Source organism: Poecilia formosa, unplaced genomic scaffold (genome assembly GCF_000485575.1).
Source record: "Poecilia formosa unplaced genomic scaffold, Poecilia_formosa-5.1.2 Scaffold420, whole genome shotgun sequence".
Taxonomy (NCBI): domain Eukaryota; kingdom Metazoa; phylum Chordata; class Actinopteri; order Cyprinodontiformes; family Poeciliidae; genus Poecilia; species Poecilia formosa.
The window spans coordinates 383,154-409,752 of NW_006800359.1; the positions used below are offsets into that span (position 1 = coordinate 383,154).

The 26,599-nt window shown below is 41.6% G+C and overlaps 2 protein-coding genes across 3 annotated transcripts in view; both read right to left on the minus strand.

The window, feature by feature from the left end:
* LOC103155289 (beta-1,4-galactosyltransferase 3) overlaps window positions 1-9,562 on the minus strand; it is a 15,071-nt gene extending 5,509 nt beyond the window's left edge. The window contains exons 1-2 of one of the 2 annotated variants that reach the window (XM_007576926.2): window positions 9,393-9,562; window positions 826-1,533 (exon numbers count right to left, since the gene is read on the minus strand). In XM_007576926.2, coding sequence (XP_007576988.1) covers window positions 826-1,096 — 271 coding nt within the window. In that variant the 5' untranslated portion in view covers window positions 1,097-1,533; window positions 9,393-9,562. Of the gene's footprint in view, window positions 1-825; window positions 1,534-1,613; window positions 1,703-9,392 lie in introns of those variants that run through there. The other variant, XM_016663439.1, reaches the window with a different exon arrangement.
* A 6,976-nt stretch (window positions 9,563-16,538) lies between these two features.
* Window positions 16,539-25,822, minus strand: psmc4 (proteasome 26S subunit, ATPase 4). Its single transcript, XM_007576929.2, has 11 exons — window positions 25,713-25,822; window positions 24,332-24,430; window positions 23,295-23,481; window positions 21,987-22,133; window positions 21,805-21,914; window positions 20,118-20,211; window positions 19,874-20,041; window positions 19,729-19,805; window positions 18,079-18,247; window positions 16,965-17,020; window positions 16,539-16,891 (listed from the first exon to the last, which is right to left on the minus strand). Exons 1-11 carry the CDS (start codon window positions 25,743-25,745, stop codon window positions 16,778-16,780), a joined length of 1,254 nt encoding a protein of 417 aa, XP_007576991.1. The 5' UTR covers window positions 25,746-25,822; the 3' UTR covers window positions 16,539-16,777.
* Between the last annotated feature and the right edge of the window lie 777 nt (window positions 25,823-26,599).

Here is a 26,599-nt window from a genome sequence, read left to right on the forward strand (position 1 = left end):
TGGAGGGATCATGGATGGATGGATGGATGGATGATGGATGATGGATGGATGGATGATGGATGATGGATGGGTGGATGATGGATGATGGATGGATGGATGGATGATGGATGGATGGATGATGGATGGATGATGGATGGATGATGGATGGATGGATGATGGATGGATGATGGATGGATGGATGGATGGATGATGGATGGATGGATGGATGGATGGATGGATGATGGATGGATGGATGATGGATGATGGATGGATGGATGGATGGATGGATGGATGGATGATGGATGGATGATGGATGATGGATGATGGATGGATGGATGATGGATGATGGATGGATGGATGGATGATGGATGGATGGATGATGGATGGATGATCGATGGATGATGGATGGATGGATGATGGATGGATGATGGATGGATGGATGGATGATGGATGGATGGATGATGGATGGACATTATTTTTATTTTCTCACTGTTTCCTCCCTGAATCGTCAGTAAATGTAAAAACTGATTAGATGGTTTTAATTTTAACAGTTTACTCATAAAAAGCATTTATGTTTGTTGCATCAGGTAAAAAAGTAGCAATAAATAGTTTGTAAAATTGTTATCGCTATCGGAATAATACCAAAAAATATTGTGACAAAATTCTTGAAATCATCCCTGAGTTTGGTCTAGTTAAAGTCCAGGCAGAGTAAACTGCATGTGTTTATGTTTGTGATGGTGGGACAGGAAACACCAACTAGAAGGTTCCCCCTTGTTTCAGAAGGAAAAACGGCAGTGATGATTGGCCGGGTTCTGCCAGGTTTGGACTGGAAGGTTCTGGACTCACCGATGAGCGGGGACGTCTTGGGGCAGTAAGGCATGTCGTCGGCGTGGTCGTGTCCCCGGGACAGCTGGGACAGGTTGGCGTAGACGTCCCCGCCGCCCAGCGCGGCGCCGGTGCGGTTCCGGACCGGGCCGGCCGCCTCGCCCTTACGGAAGATCCGGATGAAGTAGCTGACCCGCTTGTGGTAGCCCTCCCGGGACAGCAGCGCCATGACGACCAGCTGGATGCCCAGGAACATGAACAGGAAGCGCCACTTGGACTGCAGGGTAACCATGGTGACAGCTGGACGAACGAAGCGGTTCTGAAGGGTCCAGGTGAGGACGTGAGGCGAAACGGATCAGTTCAGGGACAGGGAGGCACTTCTGGCAGGCGTGGGGGGGGGGAAGCGTCCCCCCCAGACAGGAAACAGGAAGTATCAACCAGCAGGAGAGGAAATGAGCGCCTGGCAATCCTTCAGCTCATCGCCGCTGCAGGTCAGCAGGGGGCCGACCTCTGCGACCTCTGGCGGTCCGGCTCGCTGCGCGGTGAAGACCCGGCCCGCGGGCAGCCAGGCCCGCTCATTCTGCCGCCGTCGGCTGATTCTGCTGCCGCCCCCCTGTCATGGCCCCCGTGGGCCGCCGCCGGAACAAAGGGAGCAAGGATTACAGCCGGTTCTGGAACAATGATGCTGGCCCACAGGACTCGCTGGCCCGTTGCCGAGGCGACCAGGTTCTGAAAGACAGAGGAAGAAAAGGCATCAACAAATCGAGCGAGAACGACCTCTGACCTCTGCTGCAGCATCAGAAACAAACCCATTAATTAGTCGGTTATAGCAGCCGACGATAATCCTAGTCCTAATCCTAATCCCACTGAAGGCTAGCAGCTTCCAGCTAATCACCTGACAGGAGGAAGAACGAGATTAAAACTAAATCTGAAGGAAACGATCGACTTCACAGAACAGAAATTTGTTTCAAATAAAAAAAAGCCAAATTTTTCTCTAATGACTTAAAAAAAGTATTCTGTTGCAAAATACTTTTTTAAAGTTAGAGTTATATAAAAAGATGATTTGCTGCTACAAGCCAAATTTATAACAGGCTGTTGCTAGTGTCTTAAAGATAAGTCCACATTTCTTCACTAGTCACATTAAAAATGTGTCAGATTCTTACAAAAAAATTAATTTAACTCTTCGCTTTTTTCTTTTTTAAGACAAATAATTTTTTATTGAAAAAAATAAGAAGCTTGATTTGCTGCTTGAAGTCAGATTTATGTTTTAGATTTGTCGCTCGGTTTTAAATTCTGAGAACGAACATGAATCCCAGGAAACGGATCTGGAGTCGGTTTGTTTGGGCTCAAATGAACCATCATCTTCTTCATCCTCTTCATCAGCTCTTAGAGAAGGTCTCGGGAAAATCTGCATTAGCAGCGCTCTGCAGCTCGTCTTCATCATGTTAATAAAGTGGGAATATGAACTGCTGATTGTCGCTCCTCAGTGATCTGCAGATGAACCGGTTCTCCTGGGAGGAGATGTTTGGGTCAAACAGGAAGCTTCCCGCTGCAGATGATCCATCAGAACCGGGCGGCCCAGGAGACCCAATAAGAACTGCAGAAGCTCAGAGCATCAGCGGCGCGCCTCCTCACATCCTCAGCACCGAACATTTGTCCTGTTTATGATGAGAATCAGGACAACTAGCCGCCTGAAGCACAGACCTGCTCAGCAGCGCCCCCGGTGGAGACGCCACTGCAATGCATGCTGGGTGGTAAGCAGACTGAGTCAGAGCGGTGTGGAAACGCTTCCCACTCGGGAGCAAAGCAGAACATCAGGACGGGTTCGCAGCGCAGCAGCAGCAGATGGAGGAAGGAAAAGCAACAAACCACCAAACCAGCTGGAGTTTTTCAGACAAACTGTCTAAATTGGTCTTTTCTGGTTTCATCTGTACGTTTCTGTGCAAACAGACATTTTTGTGTAAAAAGATTCACCAGATTTAAGAAAGACTCTAGATCTATTGCTTGTCATTGATGAAAAAAGCTGCTAGATTTGTTGTGACTGTTTCAACAAAAAAATTAAATAAATAAACAGTATTGTTGCTAGTTGGGTGTTTTTGGAAAAAAAATTGGCTAGATTCGTTACTGATCGCTTTTTCTTTTAGTTGCTAGTTTTTTTGAGAGAGATGCTACATTTGTTGCCACTGTTGGAAAACATTCAACAGTTCAATCAGATTAGATTTTTGACAAATGATTTGATTTGACAAAAGATGCCAGTTTGTTCCAAAAAATTCTGTTTTTGGGACAGAAGTTGCCACATTTATTGCTAATGACTACACTGAAAAAAATCACTCAATTTGCCCATAGTCGTTTTTTGTATAGAAAGAAAAAAAAAAGCATCTCGAGTCTGTTGCCACATTTAGTGACTTTTCAGGCTTTTTTTTAATACAAAAAGCGACTTGACAAATTTAGTGACTTTTCAAAGTCATTACGTTTGCAACACCGCTGTTCCTCCCGACCACACCCCCATGAGCTCCACACCTGGCCACGCCCCTCAGTGGCTCTTGGCCCCGCCCACTTTGGCGTTTTTCCAAAAAAAAAAAAAAAAATCCCAGAGAATCGATGGAGTATTGTCAAGAAGAAGGCTACAGGGACATAAATAATTTTTTTAAATTGGTTGGATGTTAAATACTGACTGAATTTTTCCAGGTAGAAATAAACTGACGTGGATCGCTCCTCCTTTGGTAGGAGACGATAAACTTCTGCTCATGTTTAATGTCCCTATAATCTGTTTTTAGCCGCAGCAGCGGATGCTTTCAGTGTGGAGGGCATCAATATTGCATCTGCTGCAGACATAAGAGAGAAAGACCGCCATGAAGTTAGTGTGAGGATGAGAGGAAGCCGGCAGTCAACAGGAAGTAAACTCATTAGTCTGAATGCGTTAACCCATGACATGCTGGAAGCATCTGTAATGATGACTGATTGAACATTATGTGTCATTATCAGCCGAGCTGCATTTCCTCCTGATGCAACATGAAGCCGCCGCCTCAGACTGGAAGAGATCAGCAGCAAATCCACCCAGTCCATCAGGTTTCTGACTTTTTAGCTAATTTTAGCTCTTACACAGGTGTTTGCTCACTGAATGGAGTAACTTAATGTTAGTCATGATGGCACTCATCAGCTACATTTCAGCTAATTCTAACATTAACATACTGAATGAAGTTAATGTTATCCAACACGCTAGCATTAGTCAGCATGTTGACTAATGCTAGTCAACTGTAGCATGTTATCTAATGTAAGCATTGCATCCATTACATTTGAGCTAATTTTAAATTAAAAGCATAAAATTACATCCTGAATAGAGTAATTTAATGCTGTCAAATATGCATGTGTTAGCCAATATGCTATAGTTAGTATTTTAGCTAGCTTTAGCTTTTCAGCTCATTTTACCTTATACTGCTGTTTTCACTCTTACGGGCGAAAAATGGGCGCTAGCAACCCACAACCTTTAGCATCTTAGCTAAAAACATTTTAGCTCATCAAAACAGACCTTTGATCTTTAGCTCATTATGCTCCTCAGCAGACGGTTTAGCTTTGTATGCAGAGTTCTGCTCCAGTTTCTAATACTCATCTTCTTCTGATAATTTATGACATTTATGTAATTCACAGCACAAACATTCAGCTTACAGGATTCACAATGCTTTCTCACAGGAAGCGTCCATTTTCTAGCTGCGTTCAAAGCCTGAGCTCTTAAAAACTGCAGTGAAATTCCTTGGTGAGGCTCAGTCCAAGTCAACAAAGCTGGTTTTGATTTTACGCCGTTTGACCCGAGCCAGCTGTTCCACACACAGCTGGTTTGGATCAGAACCGGTGAGGCAGCAAACAAAATGTCCCAACAGAAGCTGGAAGGACCTCATTTCTGAAGTTTCTACATGGAGAGAAAAGCTTCAACCACCAACGACCTTCAGCCCGTGACCCCTGACCTCCTGACCCCTGGGGAACTGCTGAGGCGAGTCTGGAATCCGATCCAGAAATCCGCGCCAGGTTTTCAGGGAAACCGTCAGCAGGAAGTCTGCTGCTGGGAATGCGTTTCTGACTGGCAGACATCAGGGAGTGCGATGGCCCGAGGCTGGTTTCCATGGAAACCGAGAGGAATTCACGATCAGATTAAATCTGGTAAAGTCGGGCCCAAGATGGGTCCTGGATATCTGGAGTCATTTAAGAAACTAATTAAAACATTAATTTGTGATTTCACTAAAGGGTTAATTTATTCAAATGCATCAAAGCCTGAAATATTCATCGACCCAAACCAAGTTTAGTTAGTTTTAGTTTAGTTTTATTTCATTGTAATTTTGTCTAATTCAAATAGTTCTAGTTAGATTTTACTAATTACTAGTTTTATTGGTTATTTAATTTTTATTAGTCATAGTAGTAGTTTTAGTTTTTCACACTGTGGTTAATTTTTAGGTGCAGAATTAAAAAAATGTAAAAAGTTGTTACGTTTACATCGATTGGGTGATAAATACTCGACAGAAGATAGTGTTTTCAAAAAATGGACTAAATTTTTGTTGGACATAAACTGACTGGAGTTTTATTCCAACTTTCACCATTTTTCCTCCAGGAGGAAAACGAGGCTCCGTAATTTACTGACAGCTGACGTAAACTGCTTGTGTGAGGATAAAATAAATGTCACATCAAATTGAAAGGCTAATAAACAGATTAACAGACATGGAAACAAAGGATATATCTCTACAATTTCAGCATGTTATATTATATTATTATTTATTTATTTAAATTAACAAAAATGTTTTCTACATGTAGTTATAATTTTGTTTGTTTTAGTTAATAACCTTGATCCATATATTCATTAATCAGTCGATTGTGTTTTTAATCAGTTTCTACAATAAAACCTGATCAGCGTTGATGAACACAACACAGCAAACTTTTTATTTCTTATCCCAACATGTTGATAATTTTGTGTTTAAAGTGACTCCGTACATCAGGGACGGGTCCCCTCCTGTCGTCTCTGACCTCTGGCCCGTATGGAGCCTGGAGAGGTTTGGGGGTTTCCTTCACATCAGACTTGCAGGGGGTGAAGTCTTTGACGCTTCAGTGCAGCAGATTCATTAAATGATGCAGTTGGACAGAAAAGATGAGATTTTATCTCCAACACGGTAAAAACAAAACCAACTTCCTGTTGGAGGCGTGAATACTTCCTCCACCACTAATGAACTTCTGTCCTTCCAGGCATCTTTTCTGTCTGATAACTTTATGACTCATATTTTAGGCTGCAGCTCTACCGTACATGACAGCTGCTGCTCTCTGTGACGGTGCGTTCAATGACAAATGGGAAATCCAAGGTCAGGTGTTCCATGTTATCGTCCAATTGCTTTGATTTAATCTGCAGTTCATCATGAAATAATAATTCAGGCATCCCAGTCCGTCGGATGATGTGATGAAGCCAGGATGAAGGCAAAATTATGTTTTTCTGATTCAAAATTAATTTATTCATCTGAAATCATTCTGTTACAGCAATAATTTAAAATGATTTTTTTTTCATTTGATTTCTTTCAAATCCTTTGTTCCATACTTATTTGTTAAGTTTTAAATACATTTTTATGTCTTAAATTACGTTTTTAGCTTCAAAATATTTTTTCCCACTTAAAATGTTTTTTTTTGTCAAAGATGATTCTCATTTTATTGTTTCTCCTTTAGAATTATTTACTTCTATTTTTTTGTTTCTGGTCTTTGTTTAAATTTAGTTTTTTTATTTTATATAATTTCTCTTAAAGATGTTTTGTTGCAAATATTTTTTGAAAATAAAATAAATAATTCCCCCGATGTAGCTCCATAGAACGTCGGGTCAGACTGCAGCTCCTCTGTGTTTACTGTACATACAGCAGGTCCGGCACTGAACAGGCATTACCAGCGTTTTTCAGGAAAAGCTGAACAAACACTGAACGTCATTCTTATTCCAACAACCAACCAGGAAGAATGCGTCGGCATGGCGACGCCTGCCAGCTTCCTCGTCATGGAAACACATCCAGAAGCCAGTTCGTGTCTCCAGGGGCCAAGGCGGACTCATCCTGTCGCTCTGATAATGTTTCCACCCCCAGGTGAGGTCCTGCCCCCATACAGGTACCAAGCAGCCACCGTTTCCATAGCAACGAGGAAGCCCAAAGGGAGCCAAGCGACCCACAACAAAACCAGAGCAACAACTTCCACCAGACAGAACACGGCGGTTCTGTTTGCACTCAGTCAGCCGGTCCAGCGGCGTTGATGTCATCAGGAGACCCGACGGACTAATACGGATTCATTATCGTTTCAAAGCCCAAACACAGATTTGGTCCCAACAGATCACCGACCCGTTCTCATCCAAGCATCATTATTTAAAAAAAATAAAACATTTAATGAGAGATTTGTGATTATTTAATTCCAAAAGCAAACATTAAACACCTGGTACAGAAAATGGTAACACTTTATTTGAAGGGGGTTGAATAAGACTGTCATGAAACTGTCATAAACATGACATAACACCTGTCATAAACATGTCATAACACCTGTCATGAACATCAATAAGCCTTCATGAATATTTATTACTGTTGTCATAAAACGTCATTCGGTAAATTATGACACTTTTAATACAAAGTTGACATTATTCAAAATGTCTTTGTTATGACAACTTGACATTAACCAAGAAATCATTACTGATATACATTTGTTATAAAAGTATTACTGATTGCATTTAAAAATAGGTAACTTTATGTTATTAAAGGTAAAGTTTAAACGTTAATGATTTCCTGGTTAATGTCAAGTTGTCATAACAAAGACATTTTTGTCTTTTGTCTTCTGAGCGGGACCTTTTATTTGAGTGTTTCTGGTACACCCGTAATTCTGACGCACCAACAGCAGTGAACAAAACGACTTCTTGACCGACCGGAGTTCATTTCTGCTTCAAAAAGACGGAGTTTCAGTTGCACTTTTCTCCAATCTGATGACTGAATAACGGATTAAAAACAAACATATTTCTTCATCAGCTCATGCATCAACTCTACAATTTAGCAGAATCATACAATAATTTTGAAATTAAAAATGTTGTTCATTTGGTGAATATAGGTTGATTAAAATGTACTTAACTCGATTAAACATTTTAATCGAGTTCTTTCAGCCTTTTCCGCGCTCCAGCACAAAAAACATCTACAGGTGTTAAAGATTCTGACATCTGCTGCAGAAAAAGGACCAAGAACAGACGGACATCTGGCTTCAGATGTCAGAAAGTAAAAAACATGATTCCATCAGAGCGGTTAAAACTCTGCAAAGCCACTCCAAACACAAACTCTACTAACTCCCTGTAAAAACTGGGACAACAGTTTTCTAAACTGCTCCACCGACTTAAATCTTAGGGTTTTCTGTATTTTTCTAAAATCTGGACTTCTTATCCGTCCCATTTATCCTTGGTTCTGACCCATGTTTTTCAGTTTACTCCAAAATTTTTCCACCGTGGGATAAAAATCACCAAGTTGAAAGAACTCAGGGGAGACATTTTCACTTTTTTCAGCAAAAAATGCTAAATCATTTAATTGTTAATTCTTTTCTTTTTACCCGCTGAGCAAGAAATCAAAGTGTATTTTAATTAAAAGGTAGGAAAAAGGGTCTCAAAGCTGCACAGTTTCCTAACCTGTCAGTCAAGGTATTAATTTTAGTTTATTCCCAGCAACAAAAATAAGAAGTCTTTTAAAACCCTTATCTGTAATAGGTGTGTTTTTGAGTAAAACGTCACTGAGGTCTGTGGTCCTACTTACCTGGTTTAGAGCCTACAATTTTCTATTTAAGTTGTAAATTTCGTACAAAAAAAGACGCAAAAAGTCACTCAAAACCAGAAAAAGGCCGCAAATGGCCAGAAGAGCGGCTGTCCCGCAAGTCCTGAAGGCGGTCCGGTCATTAATGTGAAGGAGGATGAGGAGGAAGAGGAGGAGGAGGAGGAAGAGGCCCTGCGGGGCCTTTTGTTTGGAGCAGAACAGTGAAACTCCTCCGTTAAGATGAAACCCGTTTCAGCTGGAAATCAGCTCCTCCAGTCGGAACCAACCAGGCCCTGAAACGTCTCAGTTGACCCAACTCAGCTGCTGATGAAACAAAGAGTTTCCGGTGATGATTAAACTCGGAGCGAAACTTTTCTTTGTTCCTCTTTCTCTTTGGACGGGAGGAACATTTGAAACGAACTCGCTGAAATGTCGCTTTAGCTCAAAAGTGAAGCGCAGAAACGAGCTAATAACCCGCTGAGATGTTCAGGTGTCCTCGGATCACCCAGCTCCAGAACCAGCGTTCGGTAACAGCAACGGTTCTGCTCCCGGTTCGGAGAGGAGCTAACAAGTCCAAACATCTCCCAGCAAACACCAACAGAACCAGGTCCACCTCAGGGGAGCTGTGGTCCGGTTCCGGCAACAGAACCAACTCTTTAACCCAGGACCAGGTCGCCAGATGTGGGGGAAACCGAGCCGAGACGAACCGAGCTAACGGCTGTTAGCTCACTAGCTCGCTAGCGAACGCGACCAGAACAACAGTATCAAAACTTAATTATTTTAACTTTATTCCTTAATAATGAAACTTACCGAGAAGAGGCGTGGGGATCGGACGGAGCTTCCCGCAGCCGCTCCGCCGTGTTTCTGACGTGTTTGTGAAGTCAAGGCGGTCTGAGAGGAGCAGGAGGTTCCCTCCCCTTCACCACGAGTCCCACAACAGCCGGCGGAGGGGGAGAAGGTTCACGCTGCCCCGGCAAAAGTACAGAACTACCGAGGTGCCAAAACCACACTGGGGAAGATTCACTCTACCACAAGAAAATGCAGAGATTTTGAAGTGCCACAACAAGAGTCAAAGAAAGAGAAAATATTTAGTCTAAATAGTTAAAATTACAGAACTACTGAGGTGCCAAAAGGGAGTAAAGATTCACTCTGCTGCCATAAAAAATACAGAAGTATTGAAGTGCCACAACCAGAGCCAAACGAAGGAGAAAAGATTTAGTGTGCCATGTTAAAAATTACACAACTACTCAGGTGCCAAAACCAGATTCACTCTGCTGCCATAAAAAATATAAAAGTATTTAATACATATACAGAGTTTGTCATTCAATTGTACATTTAAACATTTACAAATTGAAAGAAATTTCATTGCAAGGCTCCAATACTAAATAAATAAGTAATAAAAGTATCAATGTAAATATATGTAATAAAAGATGAATCTAATTTGGAGTTTATCATCCTTATGGCCTGAGGGATGAAGCTGTTGTGGAATCTGGTTGTTCTGCATTTGAAGCTGCTGAATCTTTTCCCAGAGGGCAGCAGGGAGAACTGACCCTGCTGAGGGTGGACGGGTCTTTCATAATGGACCGAGTCCTGGACAGGCAGCGACTGGGAGCGGCGTCAAGGATGGAAGGAAGCTCAGTCCTGACGATTCTCTCAGCTGTCCTCTCCAGTCTCTCCTCACGCTGCCAGTCAGTGTGAGATGCTGCAAACCAGACAGAGATGCTGCTGCTTGGTTTGGTCTCCGTTGTCTCTCTGTAGGAAGTGGTGAGGATGGGAGGCGGAGGTTGGATCTTCTCATCCAACAAGCTTTTCTTCACCAGGCCAGAGGATTGGAGGGTCAAAGTGTCAGTGATCTGTATCCTCAGAGGTTTAATGTTCCTGGATCTGGTGAACCGGTCTCTCAATGCAATTGATCAAATTTTCTCGACGAGAAGTCTGGGCACAGAAGAGCCTCCTGTCCTGCAGGGACAGACCCGGCGGGATTCACCCTGGATTTATTCATGAAACAGGATTTCTGCTGTTTGGAGCTTGTGGATTTCTGGCTTATTGATTGTGACGGACTTGGTTGAACTGGCAAACACTCAGATGTTGTGGGACAGAGACGAGTTGGATGTGAGTCTTGCTGAGACTCGCAGCCTAACTGAAGACTCAAAACTCACTAACGGGATGGAACCCATCTTGGACAAGCTGCTAGTTTTGGCTCAGTGAACTAGTTATTCTGAATCTGGCTCCCTGTGGCCTTTATCTCCTGGAGTTTATGTGGACAAACGACTCCTCACCCTGGAATCTTATGGCTGAACTGTGAGGGACTCACTCTTGATATTTCCACCTTTAAAAGAGACTTTATTTGGGAGAACAGAGAGACATGGGGCTAATCTGCAAAGCCTCATAGTTACAGACAAACACTCCCTGACCTCTACGCCTTTTCCAGCAGGTCTTTGTGTTTGTCTTGCTATATGTGCCACATCCACCCAATGCAGTCTTTTCATCCAGTTTATCAGTTATTATTTAGAAACTGTACTCACTGGTAACCAGCAAAGGAATTAGATTAGTCACTCTTTAGCTTATTTTTTTAGAAAACAGGTGTTGTACTCACTATTTAGACCAATACTAAACTTCTTGGATTAATTTTTAGATTATTATGCAGAGACTCCTATTACTGCAACCCAGACCAGAGATTAGAACAAACTTAGAAACGACCTTAGCAAGTATTTGTTAGACTCTTATTCCTCCAACATTGTTAGACGACTTTTCAGGCTCCTGTTCTTCCAACCCAGAACAGGAAGTAGACCAGAGGACACTTAGCTACCTGAACAGGAGCTCCTACTTTACATACTTTAGATCAACATTAGATTCTTTTCTTTTGCTTTTTCCTTTGGTTTGTTATTTGTTTGTATTTCATTTTAATTCCTGTAAAGCACTTTGTATCGCCTTGTTGCTGAAAATGTGCTGTATAAATAAAATTACCTTTCCTGCTCCATCGTTGATGAGGAGCGGATCAAAAGAGGAGGGCAGTTTGAGATGATGTGATCCTTCATCAGCCTCTGGAAACTCTTCGTCACGATGGGGGCGAGATGAAGAGGGCGGAAGTCATTCACTGATGAAAAGGTGTTTCTTTGGGCGCTGGGTGATGATGGCCGTCTTGAAGCAGGATGGAGCAGCAGCACAGCTCAGCGAGGTGTTAAATATGTCAGAGAGGACGAGAGCCAGCTGGTCGGCACAGGTCTTCAGAACCAGACCCCGTATCAGGTCCTGCTGCTTTATGCATGTTGATTCTTCTCAAGGTCCTCTGGACATCAGCTGTCTGGTTATCTGTTCCTCCGGATGAAGAGAGGGTTTTCTCACAGGTCTGTTGCTCAGGGCTTCAAAACGACCAAAGCAGCAGCTCAGGACATTCAGTCAGGCTGTGTCGTCCTCGCAGCACAAAGGAGCAGCCCGTGATTGTCCTGGTGCTTTGCCACCTGCACTGAGCTTCACAACCAGAGCCAAAGGAAGGAGGAAAGATTCCCTTTGAAAATGACAGAAGTCCTGAAAGGCAGAGATCCTCTCTACAGCAGTAAACAGTATGGAGCAACTCAAATCAGTCTGACTGGGAGGTGTTTCCTCAACTCCAACCTTTACAGAAATAAACAGGTTTGAAATTTAAAGCCTATCCCTGAGCTAGGTCTCTGAAGAAACCAGATCAAGACCCAGCTATGAACCAGAACCTGAGCAACAGGTGAGGCTCTTCAGAGGTAACCGGATCATGAGGTCAGAGGTCAGAAATGAGGAAGAATGAGGTCATTGTTGCTTATATGGAGTTATGGTTTAAAAACTGATGCAGTTCTAGAACAAAATCCAGTTAAAAGTCAACATTTCACCCAGAAGATCAGCTTTGGAAATTACCACTACCTGTAAGTGAGCTTTACCTTTATGAAAGCTTTGAACCAAACCTCATTTCTTCATCCGATACCAGACACAACCCTGCTGGAGACTTTTAGCTCCTGAATGAGTCTCAGGTCAAAGGTCAAAGGCTTAAATAGCAAGACACCTGGGAATGTTCTGGTACCAGACTGGAAATGAGAAAAAAAAGCAGCAAAAAGCCCAAAATAAGACTTCAGGTTGCATTCACACCAGCGCCGTTTAATCCACTTTAGTCCAAACCTCGGTTTGGGTTCAGCTGAAGTAAACTCTGGTGCTTCGAATGCATATATGAACGCCAAGTGGACCGGAGACCGCTCCAAAAGCAGGAAGCGAACTATAACACACGGCATTCTGGGTAAATACAACCAAAACAAACGCGCTAGGCTAGTGCTAGCGGGAGAAATGGATCCAGAGACGAAAGAGAAATCGGACAAACGCTAAAATCTGAGCCACTCCATGTTTGTTTCATTTGGTGAAGAAGGAAGTTGCATTCAGTGTTTTCTGCAGAGGTTTTTGTGTCTTCAGTGGTTTTGGTGCGGCGCCCCCACAGGTGAGGCAGGGAACAAGTTTTTCAAACTTTTAGTTTATTTGACACAGAGCAGTGTGAAAGAGAACAACAGCAACTGAAGATGTTGGGAACAGGTTTTTCAGTTAATTAGGGTCATTTTACATAGTAGTTGAAACTTTGGTCCCAACAGAACCGAGTCTACCTCAGAAACCCAGGAGAACATTGGACCTCCTGAATCAGAGGTTTTGGTGCAATGATCGTTTTGCTTTCAGGGTTGTTGGAGAAATGGCCCAAACTCGTTTGTACCGGTTGCTTCCTCGCCGGGTCTCGGCCGCCCAGACCAGGATGGACAGCCTTGTGCCGGTTCTGTGGGACCGGATGTTCCCCAGGCTGCTTTTCGGGCCCAACCACAAGTTGGAGCGGATCTTTGGCGGCATGCTGCACCACCCGGAGCGCTCCGCCATGCAGATCTGCCCGTACTACTTCGACCAGGTGACCTGGAGGCTCCCAGCCGCGTCGCCCTGGTTGGTGGTCCGCTCATTCTGACGTCACGGCCGCCGCTGGTTTGTCTCTGTGTGACCAAACTTCCCTCCTGGCTTTAAGGCAGAACAACCTGGAGCTGCACTGCTTCGACTCGTGGGGCGACGTGCAGAAGGAGAAGCAGCGGAGCGCGGAGCAGCAGCAGAGCGGAGGCAGCCAGCCGGGGAGCCGGCCCGACGCCGGGGTCTACCTGAGCCGGCTCTGCCAGCTGCAGGACCTGCAGACCGGAGGCAGCATGACCACGCAGATGTTCATCCACCTGATGTACGACTACAGCGACTGACGCCTCATTAAAACACGCCTTGTTTTTAAAAACGTGAATGTTGAAGGTGTGAAAAAATGATTAAGTTTACGCACCCAGGATGAGAAGAGCTGGAGAGGATGACCTTCAGGATCAGCACAAGGTCAGGGCAGAAATACGGGGAACCGAGTGTGACGTTACACTGTCAACAATTAACAGAGGTAATTTGAGTTACTTAGCCTGACATATTTTACCAAACTAAATATTTAGTTAAACTAAATGTTTAGCTAGCAAATTTAACTTCAAACTGAATATTTAGTTGGCTAGCTAAATATTTACATAGTAACCAAATATTTCACTCCAAACTAAATATTTAATTAGCAAATGAAATATTTAACTTCAAACTAATAGTGAGCAAGCTAAATATTCAGCTCCCAACTTTTAGCTAGAAAACTAAATATTTAGCTTCAAATAAAAATATTTAGCTGCAAAATAAATTTTAGTTAAGAAACTATAAATATTTCACTCCAAACTAAATGTTAACAAGCTAAGCATTTAAATTCAAACTGAATATTTACTTAGCAAGCTAAATGCTAAGGTTGCTAACTAAATATTTACTTAAACTACATATTTAGCTCCAAAGTAGTTAGTCAACTAAATATTTATTTTAATGTTTTTTTTACTTAATTCACTCATTAAATATAAATAGTTTATGTAACAAGTGAATTAAATGCTTTGACCTTTTTTACAACTTCGTTAATTATGTTTCTGTTGTACTCGCTTTATTTTTGTCCAACAATTTGCTATATTTTTTTCAGTCTTCTTATTAACCATGTCAAATTATTGTAGAATGTTTTAAAAACTTTATTATACAATCAAACCAATTAATTTATTTTTTTGTCATGTTTCCATGTAATCTTTATAAACTTCATCCCATCTGTTTCCTGATGTCAGCTGATCTATTCCTTATTGATCTATTTAACGGATCTTGTATCTTAGCTCTATATTGACTCATAATTGATAAATACGGGAAGATGATCACATTAGTCATTAAAATTCCACCTAATAACATTCTGTCATCATTCCTAGTATGGACAACAATTTCAATTATCAACATTTGTTGAATTCTAGTTTAACAAGCTAACCATTTCACCTCAAGCTGCATATTTAATTTCAAGCTGAATATTTTTAGACAAAAATCCTTCAAGATAAATATTTTGCTGCACGGCTAAATATTTATCTGGGATAAAGTCAAGGATTTAGTGTAACTAAATATGACGCTCAGAGAAATAAAACACTAAACTCGACTCGTTTCAGAAAAACATGAAAACTACTTTCAACCGTTTTTTGCTGAAGTTTTGTGCAGATGAATGTACCGTTTCCTGATTGATTTTTGAGCTTTAATGAAAATCTGTTATAGTATTTTGCAGATGGCAGAATTTCCCATAAATTATTGATAGTCATAATAACATGGAAAGAAGTTTGAACCTCAGTAAAAACAGTTAAATGTTTAATTTACTCATAAATTATGAATAATATTCATGGAAAACTACCGTGGTCATTGCAGCAGATATTCCAGTTCTCAGCCACACGTTAAAGCCCCGGGTGTTGCTTTGTGCTAATGCATTGTCTGAGGCTGCAAAACAAATTGAGGACATTGTTTGGGGTGAAGTTACATCTGCCTGGTCGGCATGTTGAGCTCAGGAATGCTGATGGCTGCCTGGTGTTGGGCCAAACCTTGGATTGATGAGCGCAGAGGAAGTAACTGTTATTCTTTTTAATTAATTTGGTGAATCCTGTAGCAAACAACCAAGAGAAGTCAACCTTTGTACACTTCTTTTGTTTGAAGTAAAGTTGTAATATTGAAACTGGATCTTAAAGGGTTAAAGGTCATAGAAGGAGGATTTGAAAAGGAGTAAACAAGTTTGACTTGTTGAAGCAGAAAGTTTCTTGTTTCTCAAAACAAGATGGCTGCAGGGTTTAGGCTCACGAAGCTGCAACTGAATGAAGTACAAAATGTCTGAATGATGCCATAAAGCACTACAAGACACTAAGACCAAAGTTAACTTTTATTTTCAGATAAAGTGGATAATATACTGGGTTCTACCTGCATGCTTCTGTCAAAGTCTGCAGCATTTTAACCTAAAAACGTCTCAGTGCTGCCCTCTTTGGGTTGAACGGTGGTATTGCAGCTGACATTTCCTATTGGTTCCAGCTTGGTTGATGTCGTCACTCAGGCCCTGCCGTATAAACCCATTTCCCTCAGACACGCCCCCTGGTGGCGAGTCCGGAGGTGGTGCTTTGCTGAAAAAACACCGATAGATTTGTTGCTAGTTGTGGTTCTTCAAAAAAGTTGCGTGATTTTTAACTAAATTTATTGTTCATTGCCACATTTGTCGGTAAGGTGTTTTTTTTAAGTTACAACATGCTGAAAGTTTACTGATTTTGAAGTCACTGGATTTGTCCTTTTGAAAAAACAAAGAAGATTTGCAGGAGACGTGAAAGGTTGGTAAAACCTGCGTTAAAATCACTGAGTTGGGCTCCGGTTCATCCTGACCGCCGATTTCTCTTGGCTCCGCCCACTTTGCTGTCATTTGTCATCGTTCGTTTAACGGCCCTTAAGCTCGGTGGTTTGATGATGCAGGTTTGTTTTTGTGAATCCTGGGATTAAATAACCAGTGAAACTCGGACGTTAATCACCTGCTCTGCTGAACCCGCTTCATTAATCTCAGCTTTATTTTCTAAATAAAACACAGATTCTCTCCTGGTATGGAAAACATGTTTATTGTATTTCTTTAAAGTAACGCCTTGTAGAGGGAGCACGTCCTATTAATAGGAAGCAGCAGAGGCTGAGGAGCGCCTCTCCCTGGTGGTTGGGGGCGTCTCAGGGCTCAGACTGATCCGAGGTCAGGCCCGGCGCCATGACGACTAAATTTAGTCCAGAAAGACAGAACAGTGATGAATCCAGGCAGACAGAAATCGATATCTGGACCCGCCGCCTCTCTACTTGTAGAACTCGTGCTCCTGCTCGTCCTTCTTGATCACCGTCTTGTAAGCTTTTTCGAAGTCTTTGGCGAGGACGATGTACCTGTTCTCTCGCACGGCCAGCATGCCGGCCTGAGGAAGAGGAGGAGAATGAGCCAGGAGCCGACCTTTGACCTGGGGATGGAAAGTTGAAGGGTCAGCTCACCTCTTGGCAGATGGAGTTGATGTCCGCTCCAGAGATCTTGTCGGGTCGAGCCACATCTGAGCAGCAGTTAAAGACGAAACGGACGGAGGGAACGCGGCGCGGCCTTCCGGCAGCAGGAAGTGATGCAGGACGTAAACAAACCACCTGACCTGAGGAAGACTCTGGGCGCGACTCTCCAAACGGGGCAGAATGAACCGCACAGCGTTTCCTTTAATCATGACGGTAAAACCTTTAAACATTCACAGCCGTTGACGTTTCCTTTCTAATCTGAACCTGCTTCAGCTTCACGTCACGCTGCGTTCACTGACCCTCCGCAGCAGGAAACCAGAGCTTCCCCAGGTCTGTTTCTGCTTCAACAGTCTGACATCATTGCCAGAGGAAAACCTTTCCGGTTGTTCAGAGTCTTGAACTCTTACAGGTTCTGTGACAGGTTCTGTGACAGGTTCTGTGAGTAAATCTGCATTAAAAAATCCATATAATGCAAAATCCACTGTTTTAGCCCTTAAATACATTTTATAATTTGAGTCTCGGAGAGAAGACAAAGTGAATCTAGTCTCTCCTGCTGCTGTGGATATTTCTAAATATCCTGTTTGGGTCTTAAGTTTCAATCCGTTCAGTTTTCTCATTTCCACATTGACATTTTTAAACTATTACGTTACAGTTTTTCATAAAAAAGGTTTCATGATCTGCTATGAAACTACAAAAATGGCAGAAGGGGGCGGAGCTGGGCGATCTGCGACCTGGAAGTGCTTCAGCTGCATTTAAAGAGACGGAACCGAAACGAGCTGCTCTCTAACGCAGTGATCGGACCAGGAGTCGGAGAGGAACCTGTGGATCACAGTTCCACTTTATACAACCAAAACTGGATGATTTAGAAAAGGAAGAATTAAAAGCACCATGACGGTTCCTTTAAAACGTTTCTATAAACCGTTGCTACTTTTATGTCATTGCTAACATGTTTTCATGCTGCTGAATATCCAAAGTGTTGTGTTAAGAATATAATAAGATATCATAAGTCCTGGCAGACTTGGACTTAACCAAGAAGTAGCTTCCTGACAGGAAATGAGACGAGCGTCGCAGACAGACGAGTCAGCCGAGTGATTCAGAAGGATACAGTCCTCCAGGTCCACCTCCTCTGAGAGGTTCATCTTGCTGGTGATGGTGGAGAAGATGAGGCGTTTCTGCCGGCGGTCAGGCAGCGGGAACTCGATCTTCCGGTCCAGACGGCCCGGTCGGAGCAGCGCCGGGTCCAGGGTGTCGGCTCTGTTGGTGGCCATGATGACCTGAGGGGGGCGGACACACCGGCTTCCAGGTTCACAGACTTTTAAAGAAGAAAACTTTCTATTTTAAAAAAATGGAAAAATGTGAAGTGAGTTTCTCTCTAAAGGGGATTTTATAGCACAATAAAATAAATGTTACCTTGGAGGTCAAATGTGACTTAAATTAGGAAGTAAAATTTAACGTCTTGAAATTGGGCCTCTGTCTCTTTTTAAAGGTCTTGTTGGCTCTAGTGGGCTTTATTTGAAGGTAGTTCAACAGGAAACAGGGTAATGAGAGAGAGGAAGACATGTGGGAAATGTCACCAGGCTGGGAATCGAACCTGCGACCACCAGCATGAGGACCCAGGCCTCAATGTGTGGGTTATGCTTTGGCCCTGTGCCACCACAGCACCCCAGGGCCTCTGGTGCTGTGGTGGCACAGTCTCATGATTTTACATGATACTGCCCCTTTAAGAACGCAGGATTTTCTTCTACTGTTGATCAGAACCAGCTCCCTGGTTCTGAGCTTTCAGTCTGAACAGAGGCAGGCAGCTGGCTTTCAACCGCCTCACCTTTAAAGAAATAACTCATCTTGTTTTTAAATTCAGGCGTTTCTGCAGCTTAATGACGATCATTTCCTGATCTTTTCACTCCGACTGGGAGAGAATCCGCCGCCGTCCTGCTGCTTGACGCTGCAGGTCCTTTCAGGCGAGATAAGCTGCGATGACATCAGCGTTCATTCACTGACATGAAAGGTTCGGTTTGAGGCGGAGCAGCAGCACAAGCGTCCAAAGAGATAAAACTTTTCACTCTAAAAAACCTTCTGCTTGATGCATTTAATGTTTCATCACTAAATGAGAAGAGGGACGTTTAGAGGCTGATTTTGTCTCAACGCAGTGAGTTTGCAGATTCTTAGAAGCTTTTAATCCAACAGAAAACAACAAAAATAGCCTAAAACTTTAAAACTTTTCATTTGTTCTTAAATTAACAGCTGGGTTTGGCGCTTTGCTTCAGCCGGAGCTGAGCTGCTGCTTCACCACATCCACCATGTTCTCTGGTTTCTATGGAAGCCCAGAAGGTCCAACAGGAAGTCATAATTACATGTTTTAAAGTCAAGTATAAGTTCTAGTCACAATTTCACATTTTAACAAGATCAAAGTTTTGACTTTGTTATAATTTTGAGTGAAGCCAATCACAAATTTTAGTAATAATTTCAAATTTTAAAGTCAGTTTAGATTTTTAAATCATAAATACGAGTTTTAAAAGTCAATTTCAAGTTAATTTCACATTTTAGTCATAATTTAATAATTTAAAGTTATAATCTTACATTAGAATTTTAAGTTTTAAAGTTTTTGATCATTATTTTGTCTTTTTAATATATTGAAGTTATAATTTGATTTTAGTTCCTAATTTAGAGTCCTAAGTCTGGGCTGGCCGGACGATGCCTCCCCTGGTCAGCTGACTGACGGACGGCGCCGCTGCAGGCGAGCCGCAGCCGGACTCACCTTGACGTTGACGTTCTGGTCGAAGCCGTCCATCTGATTGAGCAGCTCCAGCAGGATCCGCTGCACCTCCCTGTCAGCTGCAGGGAGACAGAGAGTCAGCCGCCGCCGGCCGCTTTCAGGCGAACCCGGGCAGAAACGGCCTCACCTCCGGTCTGAGCGTCGAAGCGCTTCGTGGCGATGGCGTCGATCTCGTCGATGAAGATGATGGCCGGCGCATTCTCCTTGGCCAGCCGGAAGACGTCCCGCACCATCCGCGGCCCCTCGCCCAGGTACTTCTGGACGAACTCCGACCCCACCACGCGGATGAACGCCGCTGCAGGAGAACAGGAAGTGACGTCAGACATGCGGCCAGCCGGCCTCCGGTGGAAGCACGGCGGTGGCGGCCTGACCTGTGGTGTGGTGGGCCACGGCCTTGGCCAGCATGGTCTTCCCGCAGCCGGGGGGGCCGTACATCAGGACGCCTCTGGGGGGGTCGATGCCGATCTGAGCAGATAAAGAAACTTTGATCTCTAGTTCAACATTTCCTGGTCCAATCGTCGCCGTTTTCGTTTCTTTCCTCAAAGTAAAAATCCAAACTGCTGCTTTCTGCGTTTATGAGAATTTAAAGGGCCAGTATTATATTTTCCAGGCACATCATGTCATTTTATAGCAAAGTTAACTATGTTGCCTTCATTTGGTATAAAAATATGACTTAAAATAAATTTGACTTCCTGATTTAATGCCTTGAAATTGGGCCTCTGTCTCTTTAAGAAGCTCCTGCTTTTTCTGAAGCTCTGCCTCCATTCAGTCATCCAACATGGCTCCTCTATTAACCCTTTAATGTTTGCAGCAGCTCCTATAATGAGCTCAGCAGCCGTTTGCTAATTGCTGCTGGCTAGTCTGAAGGGGCTGAGTGGGCAGAGTACCCAAAAATTTACCTAAGCAAGAATAGCATTACTTCAACATATTTTATTCAAGTCAAATTTAAAATGTATTTGGTAAAACGTCGACTCAAGTACTGAGTAATTAATCAAATTATCAATCATTTAATAAATAAAAATTACATCATCAGACGGACCAAAATATAAAGTTAAGTGGAAATGTTGGAATTTTAAAGACCAAAATTAAGATAATTAATATGAACATCAATGCAATAGCATAAGGCCAGTTTATTTCAAATCAGTTTATTTCAATATAAAACTGTGTTCTTGCATTATTATTATTCTACCATTATTACAACATCATTATTGTTAATCACATTCATTCTGGGACAATTTATGTCCCAGAAGAAAATGGGTTATTGTGATAAATTTTACTGGAAACTAAAAGTTTATTGATCTCATAGATCAATAAACTTCAAATTCTAATGAACACTTTAATACTGTAAACTGGCTAGGCTAGGCTAGGCTAGGCCAGGCTAGGCTAGGCTAGGCCAGGCCAGGTACCGACGCTGTCAGTTTTAGCTACAAAGTGAGCGCTCATGATGACCATAACACAAATGTTACTGAACAAACTTCCACAAGTGCAGAGAAAGCAGACGCTGGTGAGAGGAAAGATTAATTTGGTGTGTGGAAGTGGTTCGAGTATTTAAGATCTGATAAGTTTCAGCGTGACAGAGTCGTGCCGACCAGCAGCAGGAACAACGAATCTGTCACATAATCTGAAGCATTTCCACAGATTATCAGAGTCAGAAGATGAAGGACCATGAAGCTGACAAACATCACCCTCTGAATGCTGTTTTCACTTCCAGTACCGGTTTAAAATGGACCGATCTGACACAGAAAAGCAGCTGACCGATTTAAAACAGTCCTTTTCTTAAACACAGACTTAAACGTATTTAAGTATGCTGCAGCAGTTCAGCTCAGTTAAACAGAGCAGCAGCTTCACAAGCAGGTCAAACGTGGAAAAACATCTTCAATCTGTTCAGTCAGCACAATAAGGAGTTTAACAGACAGTGGGAAACAAATAATAAAGAAACTGAAACTGACAACAACAGATTCACGACCAAACAGCAGAAATAAACAGCAGCAAACCTTTGTAACGTTTATAAGAGGCTTAAATTTGACACCCTGGTTTAGTGAGAACCCGGATGCTGACCTGCTTGTAGAGCTCAAAGTGAGTCAGCGGCAGCTCCACAGCCTCCCGGACCTCCTGCTTCTGGATGTCCATGCCCCCGATGTCTGCGTACATCACGTCCGGCTTCTGGTCTGTGGGCACAAAGCACAGCTAGTCTAAGGTCCGGTCCGGCCCGGCCTGAACCGGTCCGGTCTGCAGCGTACCTGACGTCAGCATCATGATGCTGCTGTCGGCCTCTGGAGGAAGAACGTCCACCAGCGCGTTGCTGTGCTTGTGCAGAGCCACCGAGGCGTTGGGCTTCAGCAGCTCTCGGTCGATGGTGCTCAGGATGCGGACATAATAGTTGGACCCTGAAGGCAGCACAGAGCCGAATGCTTAATAATTCAAATATAAACTCTTACATAAAACCTTTAAAACACAAATTCAACACATAAAAACCACCCACAGCTTACACTGAATATTCAGCAACTCAGTTTTATTTCAGGAAAACTAAAAGCAGCTGAATCCAGTTCAGATAAAATGTTGTTTTTGACTTCTTGAGTCATTTAATCCATAAAGAGTTTAAAGTTTCTCCTTCAGCAGATTCAACATTTCTAGAAACATAAACTGACGATATTTGAGCTTGAAGGGGAAAAGCAGGGACTGAATGCCAACAATGTTCTGATTCTCTGATGGTTTCAGGCTGTTTGGAAATGCAGTTATGTAAACAAGGCGACTTTGGCACCCCCTACAGGCCAACACACGCAACTGCACTGAAGATTGATTTTTAAAACAATTATTTTAATTTAAATAATTTTTTTAATCTAAAAAGAATGACTTTTTAAAATGAATGAATAAGAGGACATCTTTAAATGAACTAATAAAAATAAAAATTATTTCGATAAATAAGAAAAATAAGGTAATAAAAACATGTTTGATTTAAACCAGGATTTTCCAAGAAAAATAAAAAACAGAAAAGTAAAAAAAAAGTACAAAAGTAAGTACAAATAAATAAAAAATGTGTTTACCTTGAAACAGGATTTTCAAAACTTTCTCAAAATTTTTATCCAGTAGAAAACGTAGCTTTTTTTCTTTACTAAAAATTCTGAAAGTTTGAAGCATATACGTTTTAAAATCAAAACTAAAAATGTAATATTTTAGTTAAGCTAATAAAATGATTTCTCGCAGAAACAGGGAAGTGTGTGTCATAACAGAGCCAAAACTTTCAAAGGGTTTTGGACAATTTCACAGCCAGATTCTTTTGGGTTTGATTAAAAAAAAAAAAAAAAAAAAGATCGCAGGATCTCAGGATTTGAAAAAAAAAAAAAAAACAGCTGCATTTAGCAAGAAATGACTGAAAAGCAGGAAAGTTACTGTTGAACAGCGATATGGAGCCAAACGCTAAACACCCTGACAAACGCTTCACTGGACTAAAAGAAGAGCTGCATCTGGTGTCGCTCAGCCGAATGCAGCCGGCTGATCTCATGCTAAGCTGGAGGAACATCACAGCGGTGCGGTCTGGACCCGGCTACCTGTGGTGGAGCCAACGATGGCCGTGTTCTGGTCCACGGCCTCCAGGAACTGGCCGATGACCAGAGGGATGCTCTGGATCCTCTTCACCTCCTCCTGGGCGTGCAGGAACTCCTTCTTCAGGTTCTTCTGCTCATCCTTAATGTACTCCTCCTGCACCTCCAGGAACTCCAGCTCCTGCTGCAGCTTCTGCACACACACACACACACACACACACACCATTTGTTTGTTTATTTGGCTACTCTTCTTGGGGTCCAGGTAAAAAAACAGAGCGGTGCACCGATTGCAGTTTTCTGGACGATCACTAATCATTGATCTTCAGAAAGCCTGGCCTGCTGATTCTAGTCACTGAAAGTCGCTGAGTTGGCAACAATGGGGTGACTTTCATTAACTATCAGGCTGATTTTTAAACCTTTGCTGAGGAAGATCAGATCAGCTTCACCACTGATCACCGAGCTCAACATGGAGGAAATCAGCACTGATAAAATCAGTGCCATTAAAAAACATTTATTACAAAAACAGTCACACACACACATAACATCAGTAACATAGCATATTGATTCAAAAATGTACAATCATAACACTTTGTATAGTAAAGTAATTAAGAGCTGTTTTAAAAGCTATGGCATTTGTTTTAATTTCTCTAAAAATAGGAATAGCTTTTTGTCCAGCGTTTCTGTTTCATGGCGGAAAACAGTTTAAAAAGTGACGCATATTAAAAGTTTGGCTAAATAAAAGTTGATGATATGAAACAGTGTTTTAGATCCTACAATATAAAAAAAAAGCCTGAAAGGGCTTACCACCCTAATGCTTTATGCAAACTGAAAATATTTGTATATTTGGAACAATGTGGTCCAAGATGAGCTGCCCTGAACCACACCATGAGGAAACACTGCAAGTGGCACAAGGCAGACGTGTTACTGATTTAAGGTATAATGTAAATATCTTTTTATAGCTAATGTTTGTCTCAGAGACGATTAATTCATCGCCTCTCCTGGAGCTCAGCAGATGTGAGAGGACAGACAGAGAAGCAGGAGACCTTATATCTGGTGTAGAGATCCTCCAGGTCCTCTGGTTCTGGAGCCAGGAAGGACAGGCCGGTCTGGGGCCTGGAGCTCAGGATGGAGGGAAGCTCCTCCTGTCAGGGTCCAAACACACACACACACACACACACACACACACACACAGAGTCACAACAACAAAACACCAATAAGGAAAATCTCAATTTCAATGATTTAATATAATGTAGATTTGTCAAATTTGACCTTATGTGAAATATTCTTTTAGTTTTATTGCTGTCATTTTGTTAAACAAAATGTTCTTTGGGTTTTCTATATTTGTAGAGTCAGAATCTCATCAAACGTCACCGTTATCTAATCTGCAAATGTATCATATCATCGTTAGGGAAATTAAACTGGCTCCTTAATGTTGCTTCAGCTTGATGCAACTATAGAAGAAACTCAAAACAATGAGTCAGACTAAAGTTTTGGTTAATCCTTAACTTGAAACGTTTCATATAGTTTAAATATGAATATGTTCTACAAACGTGTACAGAATTGATCTAAAAACATTTAGTAGTTTAAAAAGAAAAGAACCCAGAAGTATTAGGAAATACAGAGTGAAATAATGAAAAGCTGATGACTGTAAGCATTTTTATGTAAATATTTTTTTTGTAAAAGAAAAAGTAGCAAAACGTTTTTCATATTCATTTTAGTCTAAAGACAAATCAACCGTCATCTTAAAACGGTTCATTAAAAATGATCTAATTTATGTACAGAAGTAAAGAGATTGCAGAAATCATCCTTTGGAAAAAACTACTAAATGATGCAATGACAGAAATAAGACATTTTAAGATTAACTTATCAAAATGCTCTTTCATTTTTGTTTACTTCTGAATAAAATTTTCTTATTTTTAAAATGTATTTATGATGCTCCTGTTAGTCAATTAAGAAGGCTGCACAATTATTTCATAGACAAATTTTACTTATAATTTCCAGACAGATTTTCATCATGATTTCACAGAGACACTTATTTACGTGGTTAGCAGTCAGCTAACTTTAGCAGCTCAACATGATAAACCATAGCACCCAAACAGCAGGGCTTCCGAGCAGAAATACAACAACGAACATCCGTAAAATATTAACACAAATACGTAATCCTGTTTTAGATAAAAGTTCGTCACAACCGTAAAATAAATGACTTTTAGTTCTCTCCAGACGGGATGCTAAGGCTAACAGCTGCCGCACCGAGCGGAGAATGAATTGGCAGGTTTTCCGATTAAGCTGCTTTAAAGAGCTAAAAACCAAAACAAAAAAATCGACCTTAAACTAAGTCTGAAGAAGAAACTCCAAAACATGTTACTTCAATAAAGTATGTTATTAAAAGTAAACAGTATAACAAAGGCCAAAAACAGATCTTACCGGGCTCTTTTCTACAACAACGCAGTCCTCCATGTTAAAATTCTCTAGTTTGACGCGTTGACGTAATGCGTCAGTATCAGGGTTTATGGGTAATGGAGTTCTTTCCCTCCGCTCTGAGTATTTCCAGGCAACTAGCGTCACTAAGTGGTGGAAAATAAGCACCTGAACGTTTGAGGAGTATTTTAAACTAGATTAGATTTATTAAATATCAATAAAATAAAAATATAAACATTAAATATGATTAATATACATTATGTTATTTTAAATGACTTTTTATGATTCACTTGTCTATGTCCAGAAGAAGAGCCATCTCAAGGCAAAACCGAGCATTTACAAACTATTGAATCCATTTTAGTCTCATCTTTGGTTAATAAATAACGATACTGAAGGGAAAATGTATTTGGAGAAGTAAAGAGACAATAAAAACAACTGCTGAAACTATTTGTGGTATGGAAAAGCTATGTGACTGGGGACAACACGAAGGTATTTTGCAGAAATAACTTTTTGTGCCTAAAATGCAGGAACAGATGAAGATTATGCAGAAAATGCGAAGCTAATAAATCCAAAAATAATCAGAAATATCTTGATTTCATCTTGACTATAATAAAATAAAGGTTGGATGTTGTTGTTGTTTTTTTTAGAAATCCATACACAAAGTTTGATCGAACTCCGCAGAGAGTTTCTGTTTCCTGGAAAAAAAGAAGTCCAAACTAAATTTACAACTTCAGTAAAACATGGTGGAGGTTGTATTATGATGTGGGCTGCAGCACATGTAGCTACATGTAAACATGTAAAACATACTGTTGTTTAAAACATACAACTATGTTGTATATATAAAACATACATTACGTTGTATGTTTTATACAACAACACTGTTGTATAAAACA

Bases quoted from the DNA above. Each gene is read 5' to 3' on its own strand.
- psmc4 (XM_007576929.2), bottom strand. From the start codon at position 25,745: ATGGAGGACTGCGTTGTTGTAGAAAAGAGCCCG. The intron at 24,431-25,712 runs GTAAGATCTGTT...GGACCCTGACAG, and splicing joins TTGTTGTAGAAAAGAGCCCG to GAGGAGCTTCCCTCCATCCT. The intron at 17,021-18,078 runs GTATCCTTCTGA...ACTGCTGCTCAG, and splicing joins GGAGGTGGACCTGGAGGACT to ATGTGGCTCGACCCGACAAG.